Here is a 20860-nt window from a genome sequence, read left to right as displayed (position 1 = left end):
CTGAGTTCAAATCTTTATGAATCGGAGGTGTCAATCAGGGGGAAACGGAAGAAGTGACAAGATAAAGGGATACACTACTAAGTGAAGAGAACTGGAAAAAGCAAGGCCTGGGGCCCCTGAAAACTGCGTGGTCGTGAGTTCGTAAAAGGTAAAGGCTACGTGTCCCGGTGGACATCAACACCGTTGGCGTATTTAGCGTTGGAGAAATCGGGGCGGCGGGCTTGGACTCGTCGTTTCAGGAGGCTCCCAGTAGAGGGCGCCATCAGACCGCGAGTGCTCAGCCTGACTCGGCTTCGGAGGCGGGGCATCCTCAGCCCGGGGGCGGGGCTGCCGCGTTCACGTGACCCTTGCTCATGGCGGCGGCTGCAGCGGAGGCGCTGGCGGCGCTTGGCGGCCGGAGCCGGATCCTGTAGCCGGGGTGTGGGCTCGCGTCAGTCCGTCCCTCTTTCGGCCCCCTCGGTTGTCTTCCGGAGTGTGGCTGACAGAGCCGGGATGGCGGAGCGAGGCCTGGAACCCTCGCCGGCTGCGGTGGCGGCGCTGCCGCCCGAAGTGCGGGCGCAGCTGGCGGAGCTGGAGCTGGAGCTCTCGGAGGGTAGGAGACGGGCGGGGGAGCGGGCGCCCGGGCGCCGCTGCGGCTCGTGGCGAGGGGAGACCAGGTCCCCGCCGCGCGCCCTGGTGGCCGTGCGGGCAGAGTGGAGGAGGGTGCCGGAAATCTGGCCCGGGCTCTGAAGGGTCGCTCCCCTTCTCTCTCACCCTGGGAAGTGGGTTTCCGTGTGATTCATTGTGTTCCCTGGGAGGGGGTGAGCAGAGGCTTGGAGGAGAGGTCCTCCCCAGGCCCGGGCTGCTTCTGTGTTCCCTGCCCCCCAAAACCCGAGACAAAGCTGTGTCCTCCCGCTTCAGGCTTCTGCCCGGGCGCCGGGGCACGGTGGGGGCGGGGCGGGGGTGAGGCCGCCAGCAGGGTGGCTGACAGCTTTCTCCTGTTCTCCTCTACCCTTTTTCAGGGGAGGGCCCTAGCCTGTTTCAGCTCCCCTTCCCCGTCTTCAGAAAAAGAGAAAGATAGGGGAAATCCGCCAGCATTTCTTCTTCCTTCTTTAACAATGCGAGATGCCTCCCTAGTGACAGGAGAGAGAGAGAAGCGGGGTGGGCCGTAGAGGGTCCTAGGGAGGCCAGAAGAAGTGGCATTAACACAGAGAGGGACACACAGGGCTGCTTCTAGAACACCTTTGTCATAAGGGTTTTTTTCCTGGTGCCTGTATTCGGGCTGAATTGTCCGCATCTGATCACCTTTTGCAGTCTTTGAAGAGGGAAGGAGAGAGGTGGCTACCGGTTACATGCAATTCCTGGCTGGCACCGTCTTTCTTTTGTTAATGGATTTTTACAAGGAGGGTTGGATTGGTATTGAGAATTAAAAGAATGGAATAAGTCGAGCCACTATTATTAGAGAAGTCTCTGGACAACAATGAGAGAAACGTTGCTCTGTTGTGGGCATGTGATCAGGCTTCTTGTGCAGTTGTGATCAGTTCTCCACAAAGTTCCTGTTTTTATCACAGGCTGCCTCTGAGACAAAAGCAGCATTTTCTCCAAGCTTGATGTCAGTACTGTGGTGGTGTCCCCAGAGTTGCATATTCTTATTGAGTTCTTTGCCAAAGGCCCTCTTCGCTAGCATTTTTCAAGTGGATTAAAAATTGTTGGTTGGAAAAGAAGAATGTGATAAGTTCCCAGGAGAGTTCTGACTTTTTGTTTACTTATCAAGGCATTCTCTCTCCCACCCCGCAGTCCTTTACAATGAAAAACCAGAAGTAGATTTGAGTGTTATAAAGCCAGTTGGGCATGGAGGGAAATAATTATTTTTAATAACCCTGTTAGGTTTTCCCAATGTATAGGGAGGTGCTGTTTTCATTTGCACTTAATTATCAGCATATTTTTTTTCAGTTAACCAGTTGGGAAGTTATTCTTTGGCCAGTCCCCAGAATCAGTTGTGGTGGGTGAGTTTGTTTCTGTGAAATGTTTAGGGCATTGCTATCTTGGTTCTGCCTCTCAAAAAACCTCATTCTTCTGGACTAAAGCATTGTCATTCAATCCGTGATGACTTTCATTCAAGTCAGACTTTTAAAAGTTACTTTATAGTATCACATCAGCTATCTTTGATTAGCCAGAAGGAGAGAAGTTTGGCTGGATGTTTGCATCAGAACGAGATTAAAAATAGGAGTTGATTGCTTTTACATGGAGAGGGAAATCCTGGAAGCTCTTTATTCTTGATATATCTGCTTCCAGCTTTTTATCGTTTACTTCTCTGGGTGTTTCTAGAGATGATTCCAAGGAACTATTTCTAGGACTCACACTGATTAGCTCACCTGTGTCTCCTTCAAGAAAGTGTGAAACTCCTGCAAACTGTATTGCCAAGCCTTCAACATTTTTAAGGACAAGTGCATGGTTTGTTTTCTGATGCAGGGTTGTTTTGCTTTGGCGTGTAACTGAGTTTGAATTGGTTTTTTAAAGGTTTATACTACATCATCTTGTATTTCATCTCTTTTAGCGATGGAAAACGGGAAAAAATGTAGTTGAAAAACCTCGGACCTGCAGTGTCAGCATCTTGGCCATCTGTCTGTCTCTCTCGCTTAAAGTACAGAGGATGGTTGACTGGAGGAGTAGGTAGACATTTTTAGGAATTCAAGTGAAGTTGAAACCACCAACAACCCCCAGATCTATAGCATGCTATTTGTGATGTCTGTACCATATTTTGAAGGGACCTTTGTTTGTTTAAAATTTTCTCTACGGTTACTGCTCTGACAAAAGTACTTTTTTCTTCTGGGAAAAAAAAAAGATGCTTTTAACTATGTGTTCATTGTGTGTTGTTGGCTTTGGTGCACTCATTCCTCCATTTTATTCATTTTTTTAGGTTCAGGCTGTAGTTGGTCCTAATTATAGCGATCGTCTGAGCTGTATGCCGTTAAAGAATTTTCTTTGTGCTCGCCTGTATTTTCAGCTGCAGGCTCTGGTCGCAGATGGGCCAGCTCTGCACCGGAACGCAGGTTGTGCCACCCTGGGCTGTCTGCCGCAGAGTGCGTTGCAGAACCCAGTGCTGTGGCTGCTGCTTCCTTCAGGCAGGTCACCATGGACTTGGTGCTTAAAGCTGCCTGCTTTTGCACCAAAAAGAACAGCCCAGCACTGTCCAGAGAATCATTTAAAATTGAACGGACACCTAATCATAAGCTTTTCTGTAGACTAATTGAACAGGCAGGAGGTTTCTGCAAGTATTCCCATAACTGAAAATTTTTTCATGATTCACATGTATTGTTATATTTATTATGTATTTGGTAATAAGCTCTGTTGTCTGAACTTGAGTCATATGTTTTAGTCAAGTATATGCACATAAAATAACACTAATGAGGGGAATTTGTTTAAATCTGTCTGATAATTCATTGTGTTTGTGTCATGATCTTATGCATTATGTCGTTTGAGTCTCACTGCAACTTTGTGATTAGGTAGAACAGATGTTATTAACACCTGTTAATAGTTTTTTGTTGTTTTGGTTTAACAGAAGGGAAAACTAAGACTCAGAAAGGTTAAGTATTTTGTCTAAAGTTGCTCACTAATAAGTGCGTTATCTTAAGCTGACATGTAATTATGGCATCTGTTACCATCAAATGATTTAAATATCTTTACGGTTATTGCACAAGCTATTAACTCTAATTTTTACTCTAAGCAAATGCTACGAAATAGTTGTATGCCACAATTCCAAAGAGTCTTGTTGATTCTCTTTCTGAAATCTCTTTTAAATCTATCTTTCACTTATTTGATTCCGCAGACATTTATTCTCTGCTTACTGTGTGCTAGGGATACAGAGGTGAGTATGGTACTGTGTTAGCTTTCAAGGAGCTCTGAGTCCGGTAGGGAAATCACTTAAAAATACCAACAAAACAGTCCATGAGACAAAACAGTCCATGAGGGTTCTGTACAGAAACTGCCTTCTAAGAAAAGAGGAAGCTGTCTGCTTTGTTGTTGTGAAAAAGGAACAGCAGAGAACCTTAAATACAAAACTGGAGGCTGGTAGAGAGGGCTGTGATTTAGCTCGTGAAATTGTCGTAAGTGTGAAGGAAAGAAGGCAGTCTGTGGCAAATTAGAAGGGGTGCAAGTTTTTCAGTGCCTGAAAACAGTCCCAAGATGACAACTGGAAAGGTATTTAAGATAAAATAACGCTTACAGGAAGGGATCCTCCCTTTTCTTGTTTGAACACTTCTCTGACCACAAACACAACAAACCCAGTCACATCCTCCCTTTCTCCTGTCTGTTTCATCACGTATCTCAGGGTCCTCAGAGAGTGGTACAGGTCCACCTTGAAGGTGGAGGGGAAGGAGACAGCTGCTTCCTAGGAGTTGAAGTGAATCCTCTTTAGGAGTTGGGCAGAGGTGGGGGAGTTGAAGAGGAAAAGGGGGAGATGCTGAATTGAGATTGTATTTCACAGTGTTCAAAGTGGGCAATTGGAATTAAGCCACTAGAAGACTGGTAAATCCTTCTTACTTTACTTATAATGGGAAAGTGGGCCACTTCCCCCCAAATATGTAGCATAGTCATTAATGCATAAGAAACACCTTTATCAGAAAATTATGACTAAGCAGTTGTCATTCCTAGTGTTAGGAGTATTAAGGAAAGCAGGTTTGGTTTGAAAAACCAAAACTGGGCATTATCTAAGTGATTTATTCTCTGAAAGTTGCATATCTATATTTTTGGTGGGCTATACCCGCCTTATGTTGGAGCTTATCTTTAGGAATTGCTTGTCAGAGCCTGTGACGCATTCCTTTGAAAATCCTCATAGCGGCAAATTTTAATTCTTTGAGGGTAGAGTTTCATTTTATGGGTTACCTGGTGTCAAGTAGAGAAAAGCTGGTTGATGTCCTTCTGGAGTCCAAACTAGCTGTGAATGAAAAAATTAGAGTGATTATAAATGTGTTTTATTTGTAACTGTCAAAAAATTAGAATGATGCTAAACTGGTTTTGAGGGTAGTTCCAGAAGAGTAGTGACAGACAAATTCACTGGAAGAATGATTCACTTTACTGTAAAGGATAGCGCTTGTTTAGACACCCTAGTTCTATGTATTTTGAAAAATTAATCTTGTTGTTTGACAGTCCATAACACTGAGCTGGATTTTTTTTTTTTATAAATTTATTTATGGCTGCGTTGTGTCTTCCTTGCGGTGCGTGGGCTTCTCATTGCCTGGGCTTCTCATTGCGGTGGCTTGAACTGTTTCAGAGTTTGGGCTCTAGGTGCATGGGCTTCAGTAGTTGTGGCACATGGACTCAGTAGTTGTGGCTCGCGGGCTCTAGAGCGCAGGCTCAGTAGTTGTGGCTCATGGGCTTAGTTGCTCCGCGGCATGTGGGATCTTCCCGGACCAGGGCACGAACCTATGTCCCCTGCTTTGACAGGCGGATTCTTTACCACTGCTCTACCAGGGAAGCCCCTGGATTTTTGAATAAGAGAAATCTTTAACCCTTCACTCTCAGCCCAGCCCTTGGTGGCTGCTTTCTTTCCTGGCCTTTGTGAGGATTAGCACCTCAGGGTTGAAAGTTCAGATGATTGGCTAAAAACGGCCTTCACATGTATTTGTATTTTAATGATTATAGTTCTTCATGGTTCTCTCTCATGATTAATCAGGAATGGTCTTTGAAACACTCCTTCCTGCTTGTCTGCACCATTTCTCACAGTTCTTTAAGAGTTAGTTGAAGTTCTACCTTTTTTCTAAACCTGCCCCTGAACACTGTGAGCTCTCCTTCTCCAAACCTTATAGCATTTACAGTTTATATCATTTTTGCCAGTCATGGATCTTGTAAATATTTAAATTGTTTTTCATTTCACCTCCATGTAAGCTCCTAAGTCCTTTAAACAACTGCTCAACAATTTCTTTCTTGTATTGTTTTAGGAGTGCAATAAATTTTTGTTCACCTCAGATTTTAATTGAAGCAAAGTCTCTGTCTTGGGCATTTGATTTTGGCACAAGGGGTGGGGTTGTATGATCATTTGAGGAGCACGGGTTTTGGCATCTGGTGGGCTTGGGTCCAAGTCCTGGCTGTCACTTAGCCCTGTGACCTTGGATGGACTGCCTAACCTCCCTGGTTTTAGTTCTTCAGTTCTTAAAAAAGGAAGGACAACCTTATTAGAGTTGTAAGGAGGTTTAAAATGAGATCGTAGGAGAACAGCTGAGTGTGGTGTGTGCGTGTAGTAAGTGCTTGGTACGTGTAATCTTTATTGTTTCTGATAGTGAATGGATGCATAGTGACTTGGCTGTTTTTAATATCTTGTGTTACTTAGCGGAATATGATTACATATGAAATGATGAATGGAATCAATTAGTGTAATTCTTTTTTGCAAGTAATACTTGACTCCTCCATCAGTTGCTCCTGTCGGCACCCTCTACCCTAGTTCAGCACGTGTTGTGTCAGTGCAAGCAGTTGACTAGAGCAGCACAGAGTAGCTGGTTTGTTTCACGTAGACATCTGGCATGTGTGCATTTCTAAGCCTGTAGGCTCTGGCACATGGCTCTGAAATTTAAGCATCGTTTCTTAGACTCAAGCACCTTCACGCTATGTATGAAAAGGCACGTGAGGATGCTCAACCTTCACATGGCTTTTGACTCTTCCTTTTCTCCCATTTGTCCTTCGTGAACAACTCCTTTTGGCTCCTCGTTCAAAAGTTTTCTTGCATCCATTTTTCCTTTAAGTTGCATTTACCACCAGCCCTGTTCAGTCCTCTATCTTTAGACCTAAGGGTCAGCTCTAGATGGATCTTTTATCTTTTAAAAATACTATTTTTATCTAAAGGCATTGCTAAATCCAAGGCTCTGTCGCTCATTGTCTTTATTTTAGTTTTTATTTTTAAAAATATTTATTTATTTATTTATTTTTGGCTGCGTTGGGTCTTCGTTGCTGTGTGCGGGCTTTCTCTAGTTGTGGTGAGCGGGGGCTACTCTTCGTTGTGGTGCGCGGGCATCTCATTGCTGTGGCTTCTCTTGTTGCGGAGCATGGGCTCTAGGTGCACAGCTTCAGTAGTTGTGGTGTGTGGGCTCAGTTGTTGTGGCTTGCGGGCTCTAGAGCGCAGGCTCAGTAGTTGTGGTGCACGGGCTTAGTTGCTCCGCGGCATGTGGGATCTTCCTGGACCAGGGCTCGAACTCATGTCCCCTTCATTGGCAGGCTGATTCTTAACCACTGCGCCACCAGGGAAGTCTAGTACAACTTTTTTTGAACTATGTCATGGACATTTAAGTAAGAGTTTTCGTATATTTGTGTTTATAATGAATAAGTTGCCTTCCCTTGTGGATGCTCTTCTATGAATAAAATCTTTTCTGAAAGGCCATTTCTTTGGAATTTTATAGCATCACAGCTGACAGGATCTTTGGATACACGGGTTGGCTTTAGTGGACCTGGAAACTCTAAAGCCATGTGTAGAATTGTGAGTGTGAGTGCTTATGTGCCTTTTTGGGGAGCAGAGTCTCCAGCTTTCATCAGTTTCTCAAAGAGGACTGTGAAGCGAGAACCAAATCTGTGTACTACCACTCTTCATTCTTACTAGCCTGTAAGGAACGCCAGACTCCCTCAGCATCCCTCCTCAACACTCACAAACTTACCTATATCAGTTCCCACCCGTATCCTCTTTCCTTCTTTCCTCAGAGGAAGAACTGTCCCCCTCCTGTTCTGCAGTGTGTCCCTGTGACTATGATCTCAGTCCTCATCCCTTCTCCTCTTCTGGGATCTTGGGATCTTACTTTATTGATCCATCTATTCACTTGTAGTCTTTTGTCTTTGTTTTTTCCTCTCATCTTTAGCCTCTCACTTAACACTTGGCTCTTGGCCCCCTCCCTTCAGCCTATAGATACGCTGAAGTTTCTCCCATCTTAAGAAAAGTATCTTCCCGTGATCTTGTATTGGAGCCTATTTGCTTTCGTGTGCTAGCGTTCACTCCGTCTCATAGATCCTAGAAAGTAGAGCCTACGTTTCCTTTATTTTGTTTCTTACCTTTGCTCACTCCTCAGTCCGTTGCTTCTGTCTTATCAAGCCTCTGAAAAAAATGTCTCCAAGGCCACCAGTGACTTCTGATTTTAGACTGAAAAGTACCCACATCTTTCTCTGCATCTTTCTCTGCAGCATTGGTTGCTGTGGACCAATATCTTTATAAAACTCCCTCCTTCCTTAGCTTTTATGGTATAATTTCCTTCCAGCTCCCTACCTATTCCTTCTGCTCTCCCTTGGGCTTCTTTTTCTCTTTCTTCCTCCTGGTGTGGGTGTTCCTGGTATCTGTCATTAGCCTTCATCTCACTTCACAGACACTTGCTGACTGATCTCATCTATGACCAGGGCCTCAGCTGTCAAGGCTGGGAGATGACTCCCTAGTCTGTATCTCTAGCCCTGACTCCTCTCTGCTCCAGACATCCCATTTATTCTCCCCAGACAACTGTAACTTAGTAGGTCCAAAACTGTACTCCTTGTTTCTGCTCCGAAAATACTTGGGGGTCATCCTTAACTTCTGATGGGTCACTAAGTTCTGTCGATTCTGCTTCCTCCCCTCCATTCCCATTGTTTCAGCCTTTGTTTAAGCTCTTACCATCTTTTGCTGAGACCATTACAGTAGTCTCCTAACTCGTCTGCCTGCCTTCAGTCTCTTCTCTCTTCAGTTCATCCTTCTCTATTCTGTGATGGAATGATCATTCTGAAACACAGATCTAATTGTGTCCTTTTCCCTGTTGAAAAATTTTCACTGGCTTCCCCAATCCACAGGATAAATTCCAGGCATCCTTTGTGTAACAAGACCTGCCTGCCTGCCTTTTCAGCCCGGCTTCCCGCGCCTTCCATGTTTTTGCTGTCTTCTCTAGCCATGCCGAATGACTTGTATTTCCCTGAATGCATGGTGCTTTTTCACTTCCATTCCTTTGTACACGTTGCCCTTCTCTGAGCAATGCCCACTCTGGCATGTTCTTCCCCTTTTTCTGTCTCTTTAACTTCTGTTCCACTCAATTTCCTGTAAGAAGCCAGCCTTTCCTAAGCTCTCTTAAGAAGTTAAGAGCTCTGTATAAGTAGCCATCAATTATTGAGTGCTTATTATGTAACAGGCCCTGTGCTTAGCACTTTATATATCCTGCCTGACCAGTAAGTAGGTGCTGAATAAATTGCTGCTGTTGTCATGGTGATGAGGGAACTGAGCTAGCAAAAAGCAACTGAACCTTGAGTGGAACAAAGGGTGCGCCAGCTCCTGCCCTCACACAGACCTGATCTTTCCCTTTTTCCCTGCCAGGAACAGTAACGTTCTGAAGTGAATGGCAAAGGGGAGAGAACACACTTGAATCACTTAGAACTGTTTCTGCTGCTTACTGTATGATCTTGGACAAGTCTTTGAAGTGTGCTTCTAATCCTAACAACTCCTAAAGATAGGTGTGTCATTTCCATTCTGTAGAGACTTGTTAAGGAACGTGAAGCCTGAAAGTAAAGTGTGCTGGGGTTGGAACCCACCTCAACTTGGCTCCAAACCCCACGGTGTTTCCACACTGCCTCCATCTCCCTGAATCACGTTTCAAGTAATTTCAGCAAAATTCTTTTCCATCTTAACTGTTGGGCCCCACTTTTCTTAGGATACAGCTTCTGTCTTTGGAGTTTGAGAGGTAGGGCTCCCCAGAGAGAAAAGAATGGGAATGTTCTATCCTAAGAGAAATGGATAGCAGTTGGAGTGAGGTTGGTTATTTTTGACCTTGCTTTGCCAGAACCAGCACTCCAACATATATTTGGAGGATTTCATTTATATCAGCTTGACTTCTGGAAGGGTGTGACTTCTTTTTTTCTAAAAAGAGCAAAAGATATTGGGTAAAATCCTTTAAGACTGCGTATCTGTAAAGTAAGAGATAATTTTATGTACTTATATTTTGATGTGAAATTGATTTTTCTTCCTTGAATTGAGATGGGGTTGATGAGAAGCTGAAAGGGGAAAATCCAGAAGGAGAGTATCTTGGATGCCACACAGGACAGCCCTAAATGAAAATGCACAGGTCTGGCCTCTTTGAAAGGTCCTTGCTGTGCCCTGGACTTGAGCTTCTGGGCTACAGATAGGGTATTGTTACATTCTGGTTCAGAAAGAGTTTTTTGTTTGCTTTGTTTTTTCCTTAGGATATTTAATGTTTAATTTAAAAATTAATGTTTAAATTAATGTAGATATTTCTGTAAATGACATTTACTTTAGTTGATTTTTCTGGAGTTATTTTTTGTCAAAGAAGAGCGCTCTCATATCTCCTTTTTTTTCCCAGAGGACTCTTGCTTTTAGGGGTAAACTAAAGCAGCTGTAGGATTTTTTTCTTTCATTTTAAGGACCTTGTTTCAAGGTTATGTTTGGGTTATGTTTCAATTTATTCATAAACTGGAACCTTCTGGGTTTTAATTCAGGTCAGGCATGAATGCATTACAGTGCTGGCCAGTCTTGTCATTTTTTTTTTTTTTTTTGCGGTACGCGGGCCTCTCACTGTTGTGGCCTCTCCCGTTGCGGAGCACAGGTTCCGGACGCGCAGGCTCAGTGGCCATGGCTCACGGGCCCAGCCGCTCCGCAACATGTGGGATCTTCCTGGACTGGGGCACGAACCCGCATCCCCTGCATCGGCAGGCGGACTCTTAACCACTACGCCACCAGGGAAGCCCTGAATCTCCTTTTTAAAAATGAACCCAGGGGCTTCCCTGGTGGCGCAGTGGTTGAGAATCAGCCTGCCAATGCAGGGGACACAGGTTCGAGCCCTGGTCCGGGAAGATCCCACGTGCCGTGGAGCAACTAAGCCCGTGAGCCACAACTACTGAGCCCATGTGCCACAACTACTGAAGCCCGTGCGCCTAGAGCCCATGCTCTGCAACAAGAGGAGCGACCGCAATGAGAAGCCCTCGCCCGCAACGAAGAGTAACCCCTGCTTGGCGCAACCAGAGAAAAGCCCACGTGCAGCAGCGAAGACCCAACACAGCCAAAAATATAAAAAATAAAAAATGAAAATGAACCCAGCAGGAATTGTGAGGAGAAGTTTCTGATAGTTTCTTGCATAGTAAATCTGTGACTGAGGCAAGCAGGCTGTCTTAATTTTTTTTTTTTAATCAAGGTATAATTGACATACAACGTTATATTAGTTTCTAGAGTATGACATAATGATTTGATATTTCTATATGTTGGGAAATGATCACCTCAGTAAATCTCATTAACATCTGTCATCATACATAGTTACAGTTTTTTCCTGTCTTAAAATTGTAAAGAGCTGTCATTCTTTTTTTGGCTGCGCTGCATGGCATGCGGGATCTTAGTTCCCTGACCCGGGATTGAACCCGTGCCCCCTGCAGTGGAAATGCAGTTTTAACCACTGGACCGCTAGGGAAGTCCCAAGAGTTGTTATTCTTACTTTATTGGACTTCCTTTCTGGTTTGGAGAAACTTTCATTTTTAAATTGAATGTGTAGCAAAAGCATTTGTGAGTTTTCCTCCCATGGTTCTTTGCTTATCGTTTTCTTCAAGGAGACCAAGGGAAGTCCTAGAAGAGAACTTCCTGTTAAAAGAAAAGACAACGTCCTCATTTGTTGGTTCTCTGAGCTCTAATCTCTAATGTTACTCCTATATTATAGTTATTTTTCAAATGACCTTAAAGCTATTATACGATCATTTGCATAAATATTCTCATCTCCCTTTGTAAGCTGCTTGAGGACAGCACACAGCATCCTTCAGCATAAGTGCTTTTCAGTACTTATTCAGCCAGTGAATGAATCTAGACTCTTGTCATCAGCCTCCTTCTCTATTCTTATTTCCTTAGTAGTATCTGACAGACTCTTCTATTACAGTCAGACTGGTTTCCTCACTCTTTTTTCTGACTGGCTCATTCTCATCTCTATGCCTTTGCAGCGACTATTTTCTTTGTCAGGACTACCTTTTCTCCTAGTAAAATTTACCTGTGGTTTCACGGCCTGGTTGATGTCCTTTCATCAGGAAACCAACTGACTACTTTAGTCCTTATTAATCTCTTCTATTTTTAAGCTATTGTTGTATTCAGTGACAGTTTAACACTTAACTGACAGCTGTTTATTTGTTTTGTTTATGTTGTTTTTGCCTCCTCAGTTAGACTTTAGATTTTGTGAGTGTAATGACAAGGTCTTCTACCTTTGGGAACTTGTAAGGTGCTAAACATATCAATATATCAGTAAAGATGTATTGAGCACATTTATTTACAAGATCTACTGAGAGGGTGAGAGATACATAGAAGGCAGATACCCTGCTCTCAAGGAGCTTTCAGTCTAGTAACTTCTCAACAAATAGCTGTTTGGGCTTTAAAAATATTAATTTAAAGTAATTGTCTTTTGAGTGAGCACGTAGAAACTATTTTATACTTGAGTGATAAGATAGCATTTAAACAACCCCATTGGAAATGGTTCTGGGAAAATGGCAGTTTGAGCACATCTCTGCTGCCCTCTTTTTTTAAAACTCAGTTCAAGTAAAATAACAATTTCAAAGCTTAGAACAAAAATACTAAGAGTTGGAATGGGAACTCATGAAAGTCGAAGGACTTGGAGGATAGATCCAGGAAACCAAAAATGCAGATAACAAGAATTTTAGAAGGAGGAATAAGTCATAGAAGAAAAATTCCCTGAGCCAAAAAAAGATTGCAGATTGAAAAAGACTGAAGATTGAATGAGTTCACTGTGTTCCAGGCAAGATCGATGAGAAAAGGCACAAACCTAGGCATATTCTGATAAAATTCTTGAATTCAGTGGTAAAGACAAAAAAAAACACCTACAAGTAAGTTCCTAGATAGAAAGATAAAGATTCAAAAGAAAAGAAAAGGTGAGAAACATTCAAAAGAAGATAAAGATACAAAAGAAAAAGTTAAAACTACCACAAAACAGACTGTTCTCATTTGCATCACTATAGTGTTAGTGTAAGAAGCAGACTATTTAGAGAAAAGGTCCACTCCAAAAATCTTATAGGCAGTCTAGATACTATTCACCTTTCAGGGAAAAGAAAGCTCTGTGTGGGTGTGCAAGGATTCACATTATATCACCCATAGACTCTAATCTGGACAGTATACTCTAATCAAACAAACAATATTTCCTCTCCTCCTTCCAAAGTAGGAAGAGGAGAGGAAACAGTGATAGACAATGGACTTTGAAATATATATATATCATATATTATTGTTACTCTATGTTACATATAATATATGTATCAATATAATTACATACATTGAGAGTGATAAGGAATGTGTAATATAAATGCTAAGTAAGGATCTTTGAAATTGGAGACACATATTGAAAGAGAAAACCTTGCTGTCTGAAGGAAATATTCTAAATGATTCCAGCAAAACTTGGACATCGCAGGACAGGGTAGTGTGTGGTGAGTGGGAACTAAAAGCATTCTTTGGTATCATTGAGATGTTGGCAGGGGAAGTATGGCAATGAACTGCCTTTGTGAGGAGAAGAATACTTCATTTATAATAGTGCTAAAAAAATTGTAAAATACTTAAGGGAAAGTATCACAAGAAAGGCACAGGCTCTGTGTGAAGAAAATTGTAAAAGATTAAGGGTGATCTGAAAAAAATGGAAATATATACCATGTTCCTGGATGGGAAAACTAAATAGATGTAAATTTAATGGAAATTAATTACAACTCCAGTGGAGAATTCTTTTGGGGGTGGCGAAATAGGTAAAACAATCTGTGTTCAGATAGAAGAATAAATGTTTTAGAATAGCCAAGAATATTTAGGCACAGAATAGTGAGGTGGTCCTTGCTTTACCATGTATTGAAACAGATTCTAAAATGATCATACTCAAAGCAGTGTGGTATCAGCATGTGAATAAGGATGAGCAAACAATAAAGTATCCCAATCCTTGTATATGTAAGAAACATAATTTTAAAAACATGAAGGTTTTGCAAGCTTAGACTAGCTTTCTTTCCAATTGTCTCAGATTAACAAAAGATCTTAAAGTAAGTTGGCCAGGGCTCCATAGGACATCAGAAATACTGATATTGTATTTATCCTTGATACTCTATTTATCCTGCCAAGAGGAGCACACTGGAACCATTCCTCCTGCAGTGTCTTTCCAGTGCCTCTACAAACAAAGCTTAATATTGTGGCATCTGGCAAAGGAAAAATATTTAAAGGGTTCATCTTAATTTTCACAGAGCAGGCAATGAAGGGGTGATTTGGAGCTGAGAAGCAATAAATTGATAACTGGCACATTCTTGACTCCTCTCTTTTCTTCAATCCAACGGCCCGTATCTAGTCCATCAGTAAGTCTACCTTGGTGCTACCTTGAGAAATACCCTCGCATCTGCTTCTCCATCATTGATCACTGCCGATCATCACCTTGCCTCCGTTACCTCATCTGTAGCTTCATAGTGCCTTATCTCGTGTCCCTGCTTTTTTCTCTCTAACCTATTTTCCAAACCTAATTTGTAAAATACAAATTAGATCATGTCGCTTCCCTGCCATTGAATTTCCTTCAGTGGACTTCTGTCTTTTAAATAAAATTCCAGGGACTTCACTGGTGGCACAGTGGTTAAGAATCCACCTGCCAATTCAGGGGACACGGGTTTGATCCCTGGTCCAGGAAGATCCCTGGATCTTAGTTGCTGCGGAGCAACTAACCCTGCGAGCCACAACTACTGAGCCCGCACACCACAACTACTGGGTCTGTGCTCTAGAGCCCACGAGCCACAACTACTGAGCCCACGCGCTGCAACAGCTGAAGCCCGCGCGCCTAGAGCCCGTGCTCTGCAACAAGAGAAGCCACCGCAATGAGAAGCCCATGCACCGCAACAAAGAGTAGCCTCCACTCGCTGCAACTAGAGAAAGCCTGCGCGCAGCAAGGAAGACCCAATGGACCCAAAAATAAATAAAATTAAAAAAAAAAGTAAAATAAAATTCCAGCTCCTGTTCCATGGTCTACAAGGCCAGCACTCCTGTTCCCCCATCTACTTTGCTTCAGCCACACTGGCTGACTCTTCTTTCCCTCCTTTCTCTTTTCCTCCCTCTCTCCTTTTCTTTTTTCCCTCTCATTCTTTTCCTCTCTTCCTTCTTTCTCTGCCTCCCTCCCTTTCTCTTTTCTTTTCCTTTTTATTTATTTAGCTACTATTTACTGAGTGCCTACTTTATGCCACATAGGTACAGGCAATACGGCAGTGATTGAAATAACAAAACTCCCTGCCCTTAAGGGGCTTACATTCTGTAGGAATAGACAGAAATTAATAAGTAATTTATATTGCCTGTCAGATGGTAAAAATTTCAGTGGAGAAAAATCATGAAGAGCAATAGAGAATACTGGGGCCGGTCAGTGAATACAATTTAAAGTAGGGAGTCAGGGATGACTTCATCATAAGATGGCACTCGAACAGAAACCTGAGGGTGGTGAGGCTTTTTCTCTCCTTTGAACAAACCATGCTTGTTCCTGCCTCCAGACCTTGTTCCTTGCTTTTCTTCTGCTGGGAATGCTCTGCTCCAAGTGCTGTGCTTGGCTGGCAACTTTGCCTCCTTTCTGTCTCAGCTCAAAAGTGACCTTCTCAGAGATGCCTTCCCTGACTGCTGAGTTTAAATGAGCAGCTCCTCCCCACTTTCCCCATCTCATCTTTTTATTTATTTATTTTGAAGTCAAAGTGATTATTTATTTATTTATTTATTTTTGGCTGTGTTGGGTCTTCGTTGCTGTGCGCTGCCTTTCTCTAGTTATGGTGTGCGAGGTTACTCTTCGTTATGGTGCGTGGGCTTCTCATTGTGGTGGCTTCTCTTGTGGAGCACAGGCTCTAGGTGTGAGGGCTTCAGTAGTTGTGGCCAGTGGGCTTCAGTAGTTGTGGCTTGCGGGCTCTAGAGTGCAGACTCAGTAGTTGTGGCACACAGGCTTAGTTGCTCCGTGGCATGTGGGATCTTCCCGGGCCAGGGCTTGAACCCATGTCCCCTGCATTGGCAGGCAGATTCTCAACCACTGCACCACCAGGGAAGCCCTCATCTGTTTTTTTTTTTCTGTTTAAAATTTTCTATTTAATACCACCATTTGAAATGATCTTGTTTGTGTATTTATTATCTGATTCCAGTAAAATGTTAGTTCTGTGAGAGGCCTTGCTGCCTTGCTCCCTGCTGGATGCCAGGACCTAGAATAGAAGACACTCAGTAGACACTTGTTCACGAATAGATGGACTTTGCAGGGAGAAGATTCCAACAGGATTCCTTAGATGGTGATAGCTTTACAGAGTAAAGAAATGTCGGCTCTGTCCCAGGGCCTCTGCTGGGAAGGGACAGGGACCCCTGTGGAAGCTGGCCAGGGCTGGAACTCAGGGGCCCATGATGTTTCCTGGCATTCGGTTAGTTTCTCATGTTTGTTTTTCCTTTGTTTCCTTCACCTATTTATCTGCACGCTCTGATTTTCCATGTGACTTTTACAGTTGGGTGGTGTGTGACAACTTTCCATTTTATCAGCGGACCTGGCTCTTTGGCCCATACATTTCAGTTCAGCTGATATTTATTATGCAGAAGTGTATAGAAGATGCAGTGCCAAGCCTGGTAGAGCGCTTGCATGAGAGCCAGAGCTGGAGCCAGGCCGCTGAGGACCTCTGCTCCCTGCATGTAGGGACGTTCACTTCTGTGTTGACTTATACTTGCCTGTGTGTCGATTCCCTTTTCCTCTACCTTGACCAACTGTATTACTCACAGGATCTGATCTGAGGTGTAAGCTCATTGGGTGAGTTTTTCTGTAGAATAGATAGTGTAAGCAACCTCGTTTTGGTTTAACTGGTCAGTCCTGGTTGGGAAAAACTAAATATTTCCCATGTTTGGTTTTTCAACATGTTTTCTTGGCCACATTACATCTTTTCCAAAATGTTGGAAAACCAGGGAAGTGAAATATTTAGCCATATGGTGAGTATTTGGTTTGTTGAACTGTCACACCTTTGGACAGTTTATCGTAGTTTATGCGAATTGTGTGGCCAGCTAGACTTCTGAGGGCATTCATAGGCCGCCCATAATATGTCTACCTGTATGCATACAACACTTTTATTTTAGGTCCCAATGTTTTCTCTCAGGTGCCTCTTTGAGTACCTGTGTCCAAGATGTTGTTCAGACACTAAATTTATTGTAATTGTACACATAGGATAAATATAATAAAAATCTCCAATATTCCATTTATTTATTATTCTGTCATCAACTTGAAGTTTATCTTTGTGGCTGAGAAATAGAACTTGTGAAACATCTTAATAATTAATATTATCCTATTTCAGCAAGGGTTGAAAGAAATATGATTTAGATGATTATCATGTTGAAAACAAGACTAAAGTATTATATGTTTATCAACCAGAGATCACCATTGACAGAAGTAGTAAATTGCTCAGAATTCTGAATTTGATTTGATTATCTTCTAACTTTTCCTTGCAATTGTAGAAAAAAGAGTTTTTTATTAGAGGTAGGGATTCTTTCCTGCCTTCCCCTCCACCCCCCCCGCCCCAGTCAGATTTTTTTTTTTTTTGCGGTACGCGGGCCTCTCACTGTTGCGGCCTCTCCTGTTGTGGAGCACAGGCTCCGGACGCGCAGGCTCAGCGGCCATGGCTCACGGGCCCAGCCGCTCCGCGGCATGTGGGATCTTCCCGGACCGGGGCACGAACCCGCGTCCCCTGCATCGGCAGGCGGACTCTCAACCACTGCGCCACCAGGGAAGCCCCCCAATCAGTTTTAGTTGTCTGTTTCCATATCTATAAAATGTGGTTAAGAATGCTATCAACCTTATAGGGTTGATGTGAGAATTAAGTTAGTTAATACATAAAAATACAGTGATTAGAACAGTGCCCAGCCAGGAAGTCCCTGACAGTAGTTTTTTGCAGAGATAGGATATTGCAAACAGTATGTTTATTGCATAACAAATGCCATAAGGAAGGCATGTACAAATACTGAGGGTGCTCAGGCAAAGGGCGTTCATGTACCTTTGTTGTTTCTGGGGAGGAGTATCGCTCAGGCTCAGAGTCATCAGTTGAATAGGAGTTTGGTGGGAGGACAGACCAGGGAGGAGGATAGTTTAGGTTTGGAGAAAGACATGGGTTTGTGAATCACTGGAGTATGCTGGAGGAATTACGATGATTTAGTAGTCATTGCTAGAGCATAAAGAGTAAGCTCAGTAGGTCCAATAAGCCTGGACAGGTGGGTAGGTCTTAGAATCTTAAATTTTATCTCGTAGGTTCTTGCTTCTCAGTAGGAAATGTGCCAGGGTACTCAAAACTGTAGGATAAACATGGTACAAGAATCTTCTTGGGGTATCCATTTAATTGAATTTTGGGGAAATTATTGCTACATTAAAACATGAATATATTATAATACAGGATTTAAAATCCAAGATAAAATATAATTTTAACTTTTTAAATAAAGAAATAGTACATTTTGCCTTAGTTGCTGGCTTTTTCAGGCTGTGCCTCTTCTAGACCCTCCATTCCCCCCCATCACTTTCTTCAGGTGAAAGTTTAAAAAGCACCCATGTAGGTCATGGGGAATCATTGAGGAATTGTAAGCAGGAGTGGATGACATCTGTATTTGGTGGAGATCAGCCTAGAGGGGGATGGTTTCAGGCTCCTGTGTCACACAGTCAAGGGTCACCATTCACATAGAATCCAATGCGAAATACCTTAAGTAGATAAGAACAGGGCAAGAGGGCAAGACAGGACAGGGAGAGTTGTAAGGTGGCTACTGAAATGAGCTGGTGGCCTCTGCAGTGGGATTGGGGAAGTGGGAATGAAAAAAGGTATTTAAGGAGAGAGAATCGATGAGACTCGTGTAGAAGAGGAGAGCGTGTGATGTGTTGGAAGAACCTAAGTTGACGCCTAAGAAACTTAAATTTCTGGCTTAGCATCTTGAGGGAAGGAGGGCACCATTTTCTAGTACAGGGAATAGCAGAAGAACAGTTTGGAGTACGGGAGGAGATAAATTCAGTGTTCCTGAATTGGAGGGGTCTTTGGGCCATGCGGGTGAAGGTGTGTAGCGGGCAGTTGGCTATGTGTGTGTGGAGCTCTTTAGAAAGGCCTGTCCTGATGACACACCTTCAGTTCTCCCGAGTGGCCATCACTGGCAATGAGGCCCACGGGCATGACTGAGGTGGTCTGAGGGGAGCACAGCAAGTGAGGAGAGGCTAAACAGAGAGCTCTGGAAGTGCTGCCATTTAAGGGGGGAGGCTGAAGGAAAGGAACCTGAGAAACTGTCAGAGGTATGTGTGGCCAAAGAGGGAGGAGAAGAGCAAAGCAGCAGGGAATTTCAAGAAGTGCCTGTCGCTGCAAGAGAGTTTAAGAGTAGACTGGAAATGCCGTCCAGATTTACCCGTGGAGGAGGCCACTGCTGGTGACCTTTGCCTGAGCTGTTTCAGTGGTGCTGGGGGTGGGGACTGCAAACCTGTCCGGAGAGGGTGAGGCATCCAAGGCGGGAGAGGAAGTAGAGGCAGGCTGCCCGCGCTGCTCTTGCGAGCCTGGCTCTGTGAAGTGGAGGAGAGAACAGTAGCTAGGATGCTTATACATTCACCTCCTCTTTCTCTCCCACTGGAAAGTAAGTTGCACGAGGGCAGGAACTTCATTTTATTTACTGCTATATCTCCAGGGTAGAAGAGAGCTCCTGGCACCTAGTAGGTGCTCAATAAATATTTGGTGGCTGAATTAATGAGTTATGTTAAGATGGGAGAGACTTGAGCATGTTCATTTGTAGGGTGGAAGGGTAAGAGGTCTTGGAGAGGAAGGTTTGAAGGTCTAGAGGAGAAAGGATGTGATGGAACATGGTCTCCATGAGTCAGGAAAGTTTGAGATTCCAAGCCCCTCTGGAGTGACTATCCAGGATACCAGGAGTGGCTCCTTTTCTGCTGAAACTGAAGGAAAGGAGGAACGGATGGGAGCAGAGGTAGATGTTTACAGGTGGTGGAGGAGGAAGTTGAGGGAGTTCCCTCCTGATGGTCTTACGAGTATTCTCTGAGTTAAAAATAAATTAAGAATGAGTATCATGTGTGTATCCTTGGAAAACATTTTGTGAAGACATACAAAAAAGCCACCCCTATTTAAGCAGCTATGCTTATGGGGAGAGTCACAGACAGGTAATTGTAGGCACACACAAGGTTGTGGTCGGTGATATAAAGGGTAGATGAGGTAAGGATGCACCCAGGGGATGAGTAAGAAGGTGAGACAAGAGGTCTCAAGTTTCAGACGGGAATGCAGGGAGTGGCTGGGAGCTGGGAGGAGGGATCCACACACACTGTGCACGCCATTTCACCCTGCCCCAGGAACCTTCTGTCAGTAGGAGACTGTCCTTGGATCATGGGGAAGTGGGAGGAGAGGCAGTGCATGGAGCTTGGTCTTTCCTCTTTGAGATAAAATGAACTGAAACCTGAGGCTTGAGGGAAGTAGAGTCACTCATTGTTAGTAACTCTTCTGGTTCTAACCAGGCTGGTTTTCCAGTGATTTATTTCTGATTCATTTGATAGGAAACTGCTTTCCCAACTTTTGTCAAACCTGTTATCTGAAATGATTTGTCTGTTTAGAAGCACAGGTAGTAGTGAGAAAGGATATGAGAGTGTCGCAGTGAGTCATGAAGAACAAGACATGACCATATTTATTTACTACATCAGGCTTTAGCTAGAATTAATTTAAAGAATATTGAAGTGTCCATTTTATTTTAATTAGCAATTGTTTAGTAATAAAGTTTCACTTGTTCAGAATTCTCTATTTTCAGTCTATTCGAGTTCAAGACTACTTACTTCTCAGAAACTTTCTGAAAGGGAAACTAGAGTAGTAAGGATGGGTCTTTTAGTCTTCTAGACTTTCATTGAAATTAAATAACCCAGTGAAGCAAATTTTGTTTTTGTCTTTTGCTATT

At 43.4% G+C, this 20860-nt stretch overlaps 1 protein-coding gene across 2 annotated transcripts in view; it reads left to right on the top strand.

Annotated features, from left to right (window-relative positions):
- The first annotated feature begins 354 nt into the window (after positions 1 to 354).
- The window catches only part of DIP2B (disco interacting protein 2 homolog B), a 232092-nt gene continuing 211586 nt past the window's right edge, over positions 355 to 20860 (top strand). For both annotated transcript variants that reach the window (XM_079938477.1, XM_079938476.1), the window contains exon 1: positions 355 to 592. In XM_079938477.1, coding sequence (XP_079794603.1) covers positions 493 to 592 — 100 coding nt within the window. In that variant the 5' untranslated portion in view covers positions 355 to 492. The remainder of the gene's footprint in view (positions 593 to 20860) is intronic.

This window comes from Stenella coeruleoalba, assembly GCF_951394435.1.
Source record: "Stenella coeruleoalba genome assembly, chromosome: 11".
In the NCBI taxonomy this organism is placed as follows: domain Eukaryota; kingdom Metazoa; phylum Chordata; class Mammalia; order Artiodactyla; family Delphinidae; genus Stenella; species Stenella coeruleoalba.
Note: the sequence above shows the minus strand (reverse complement) of the source record. Positions and strands in the feature narration are given on the sequence as shown.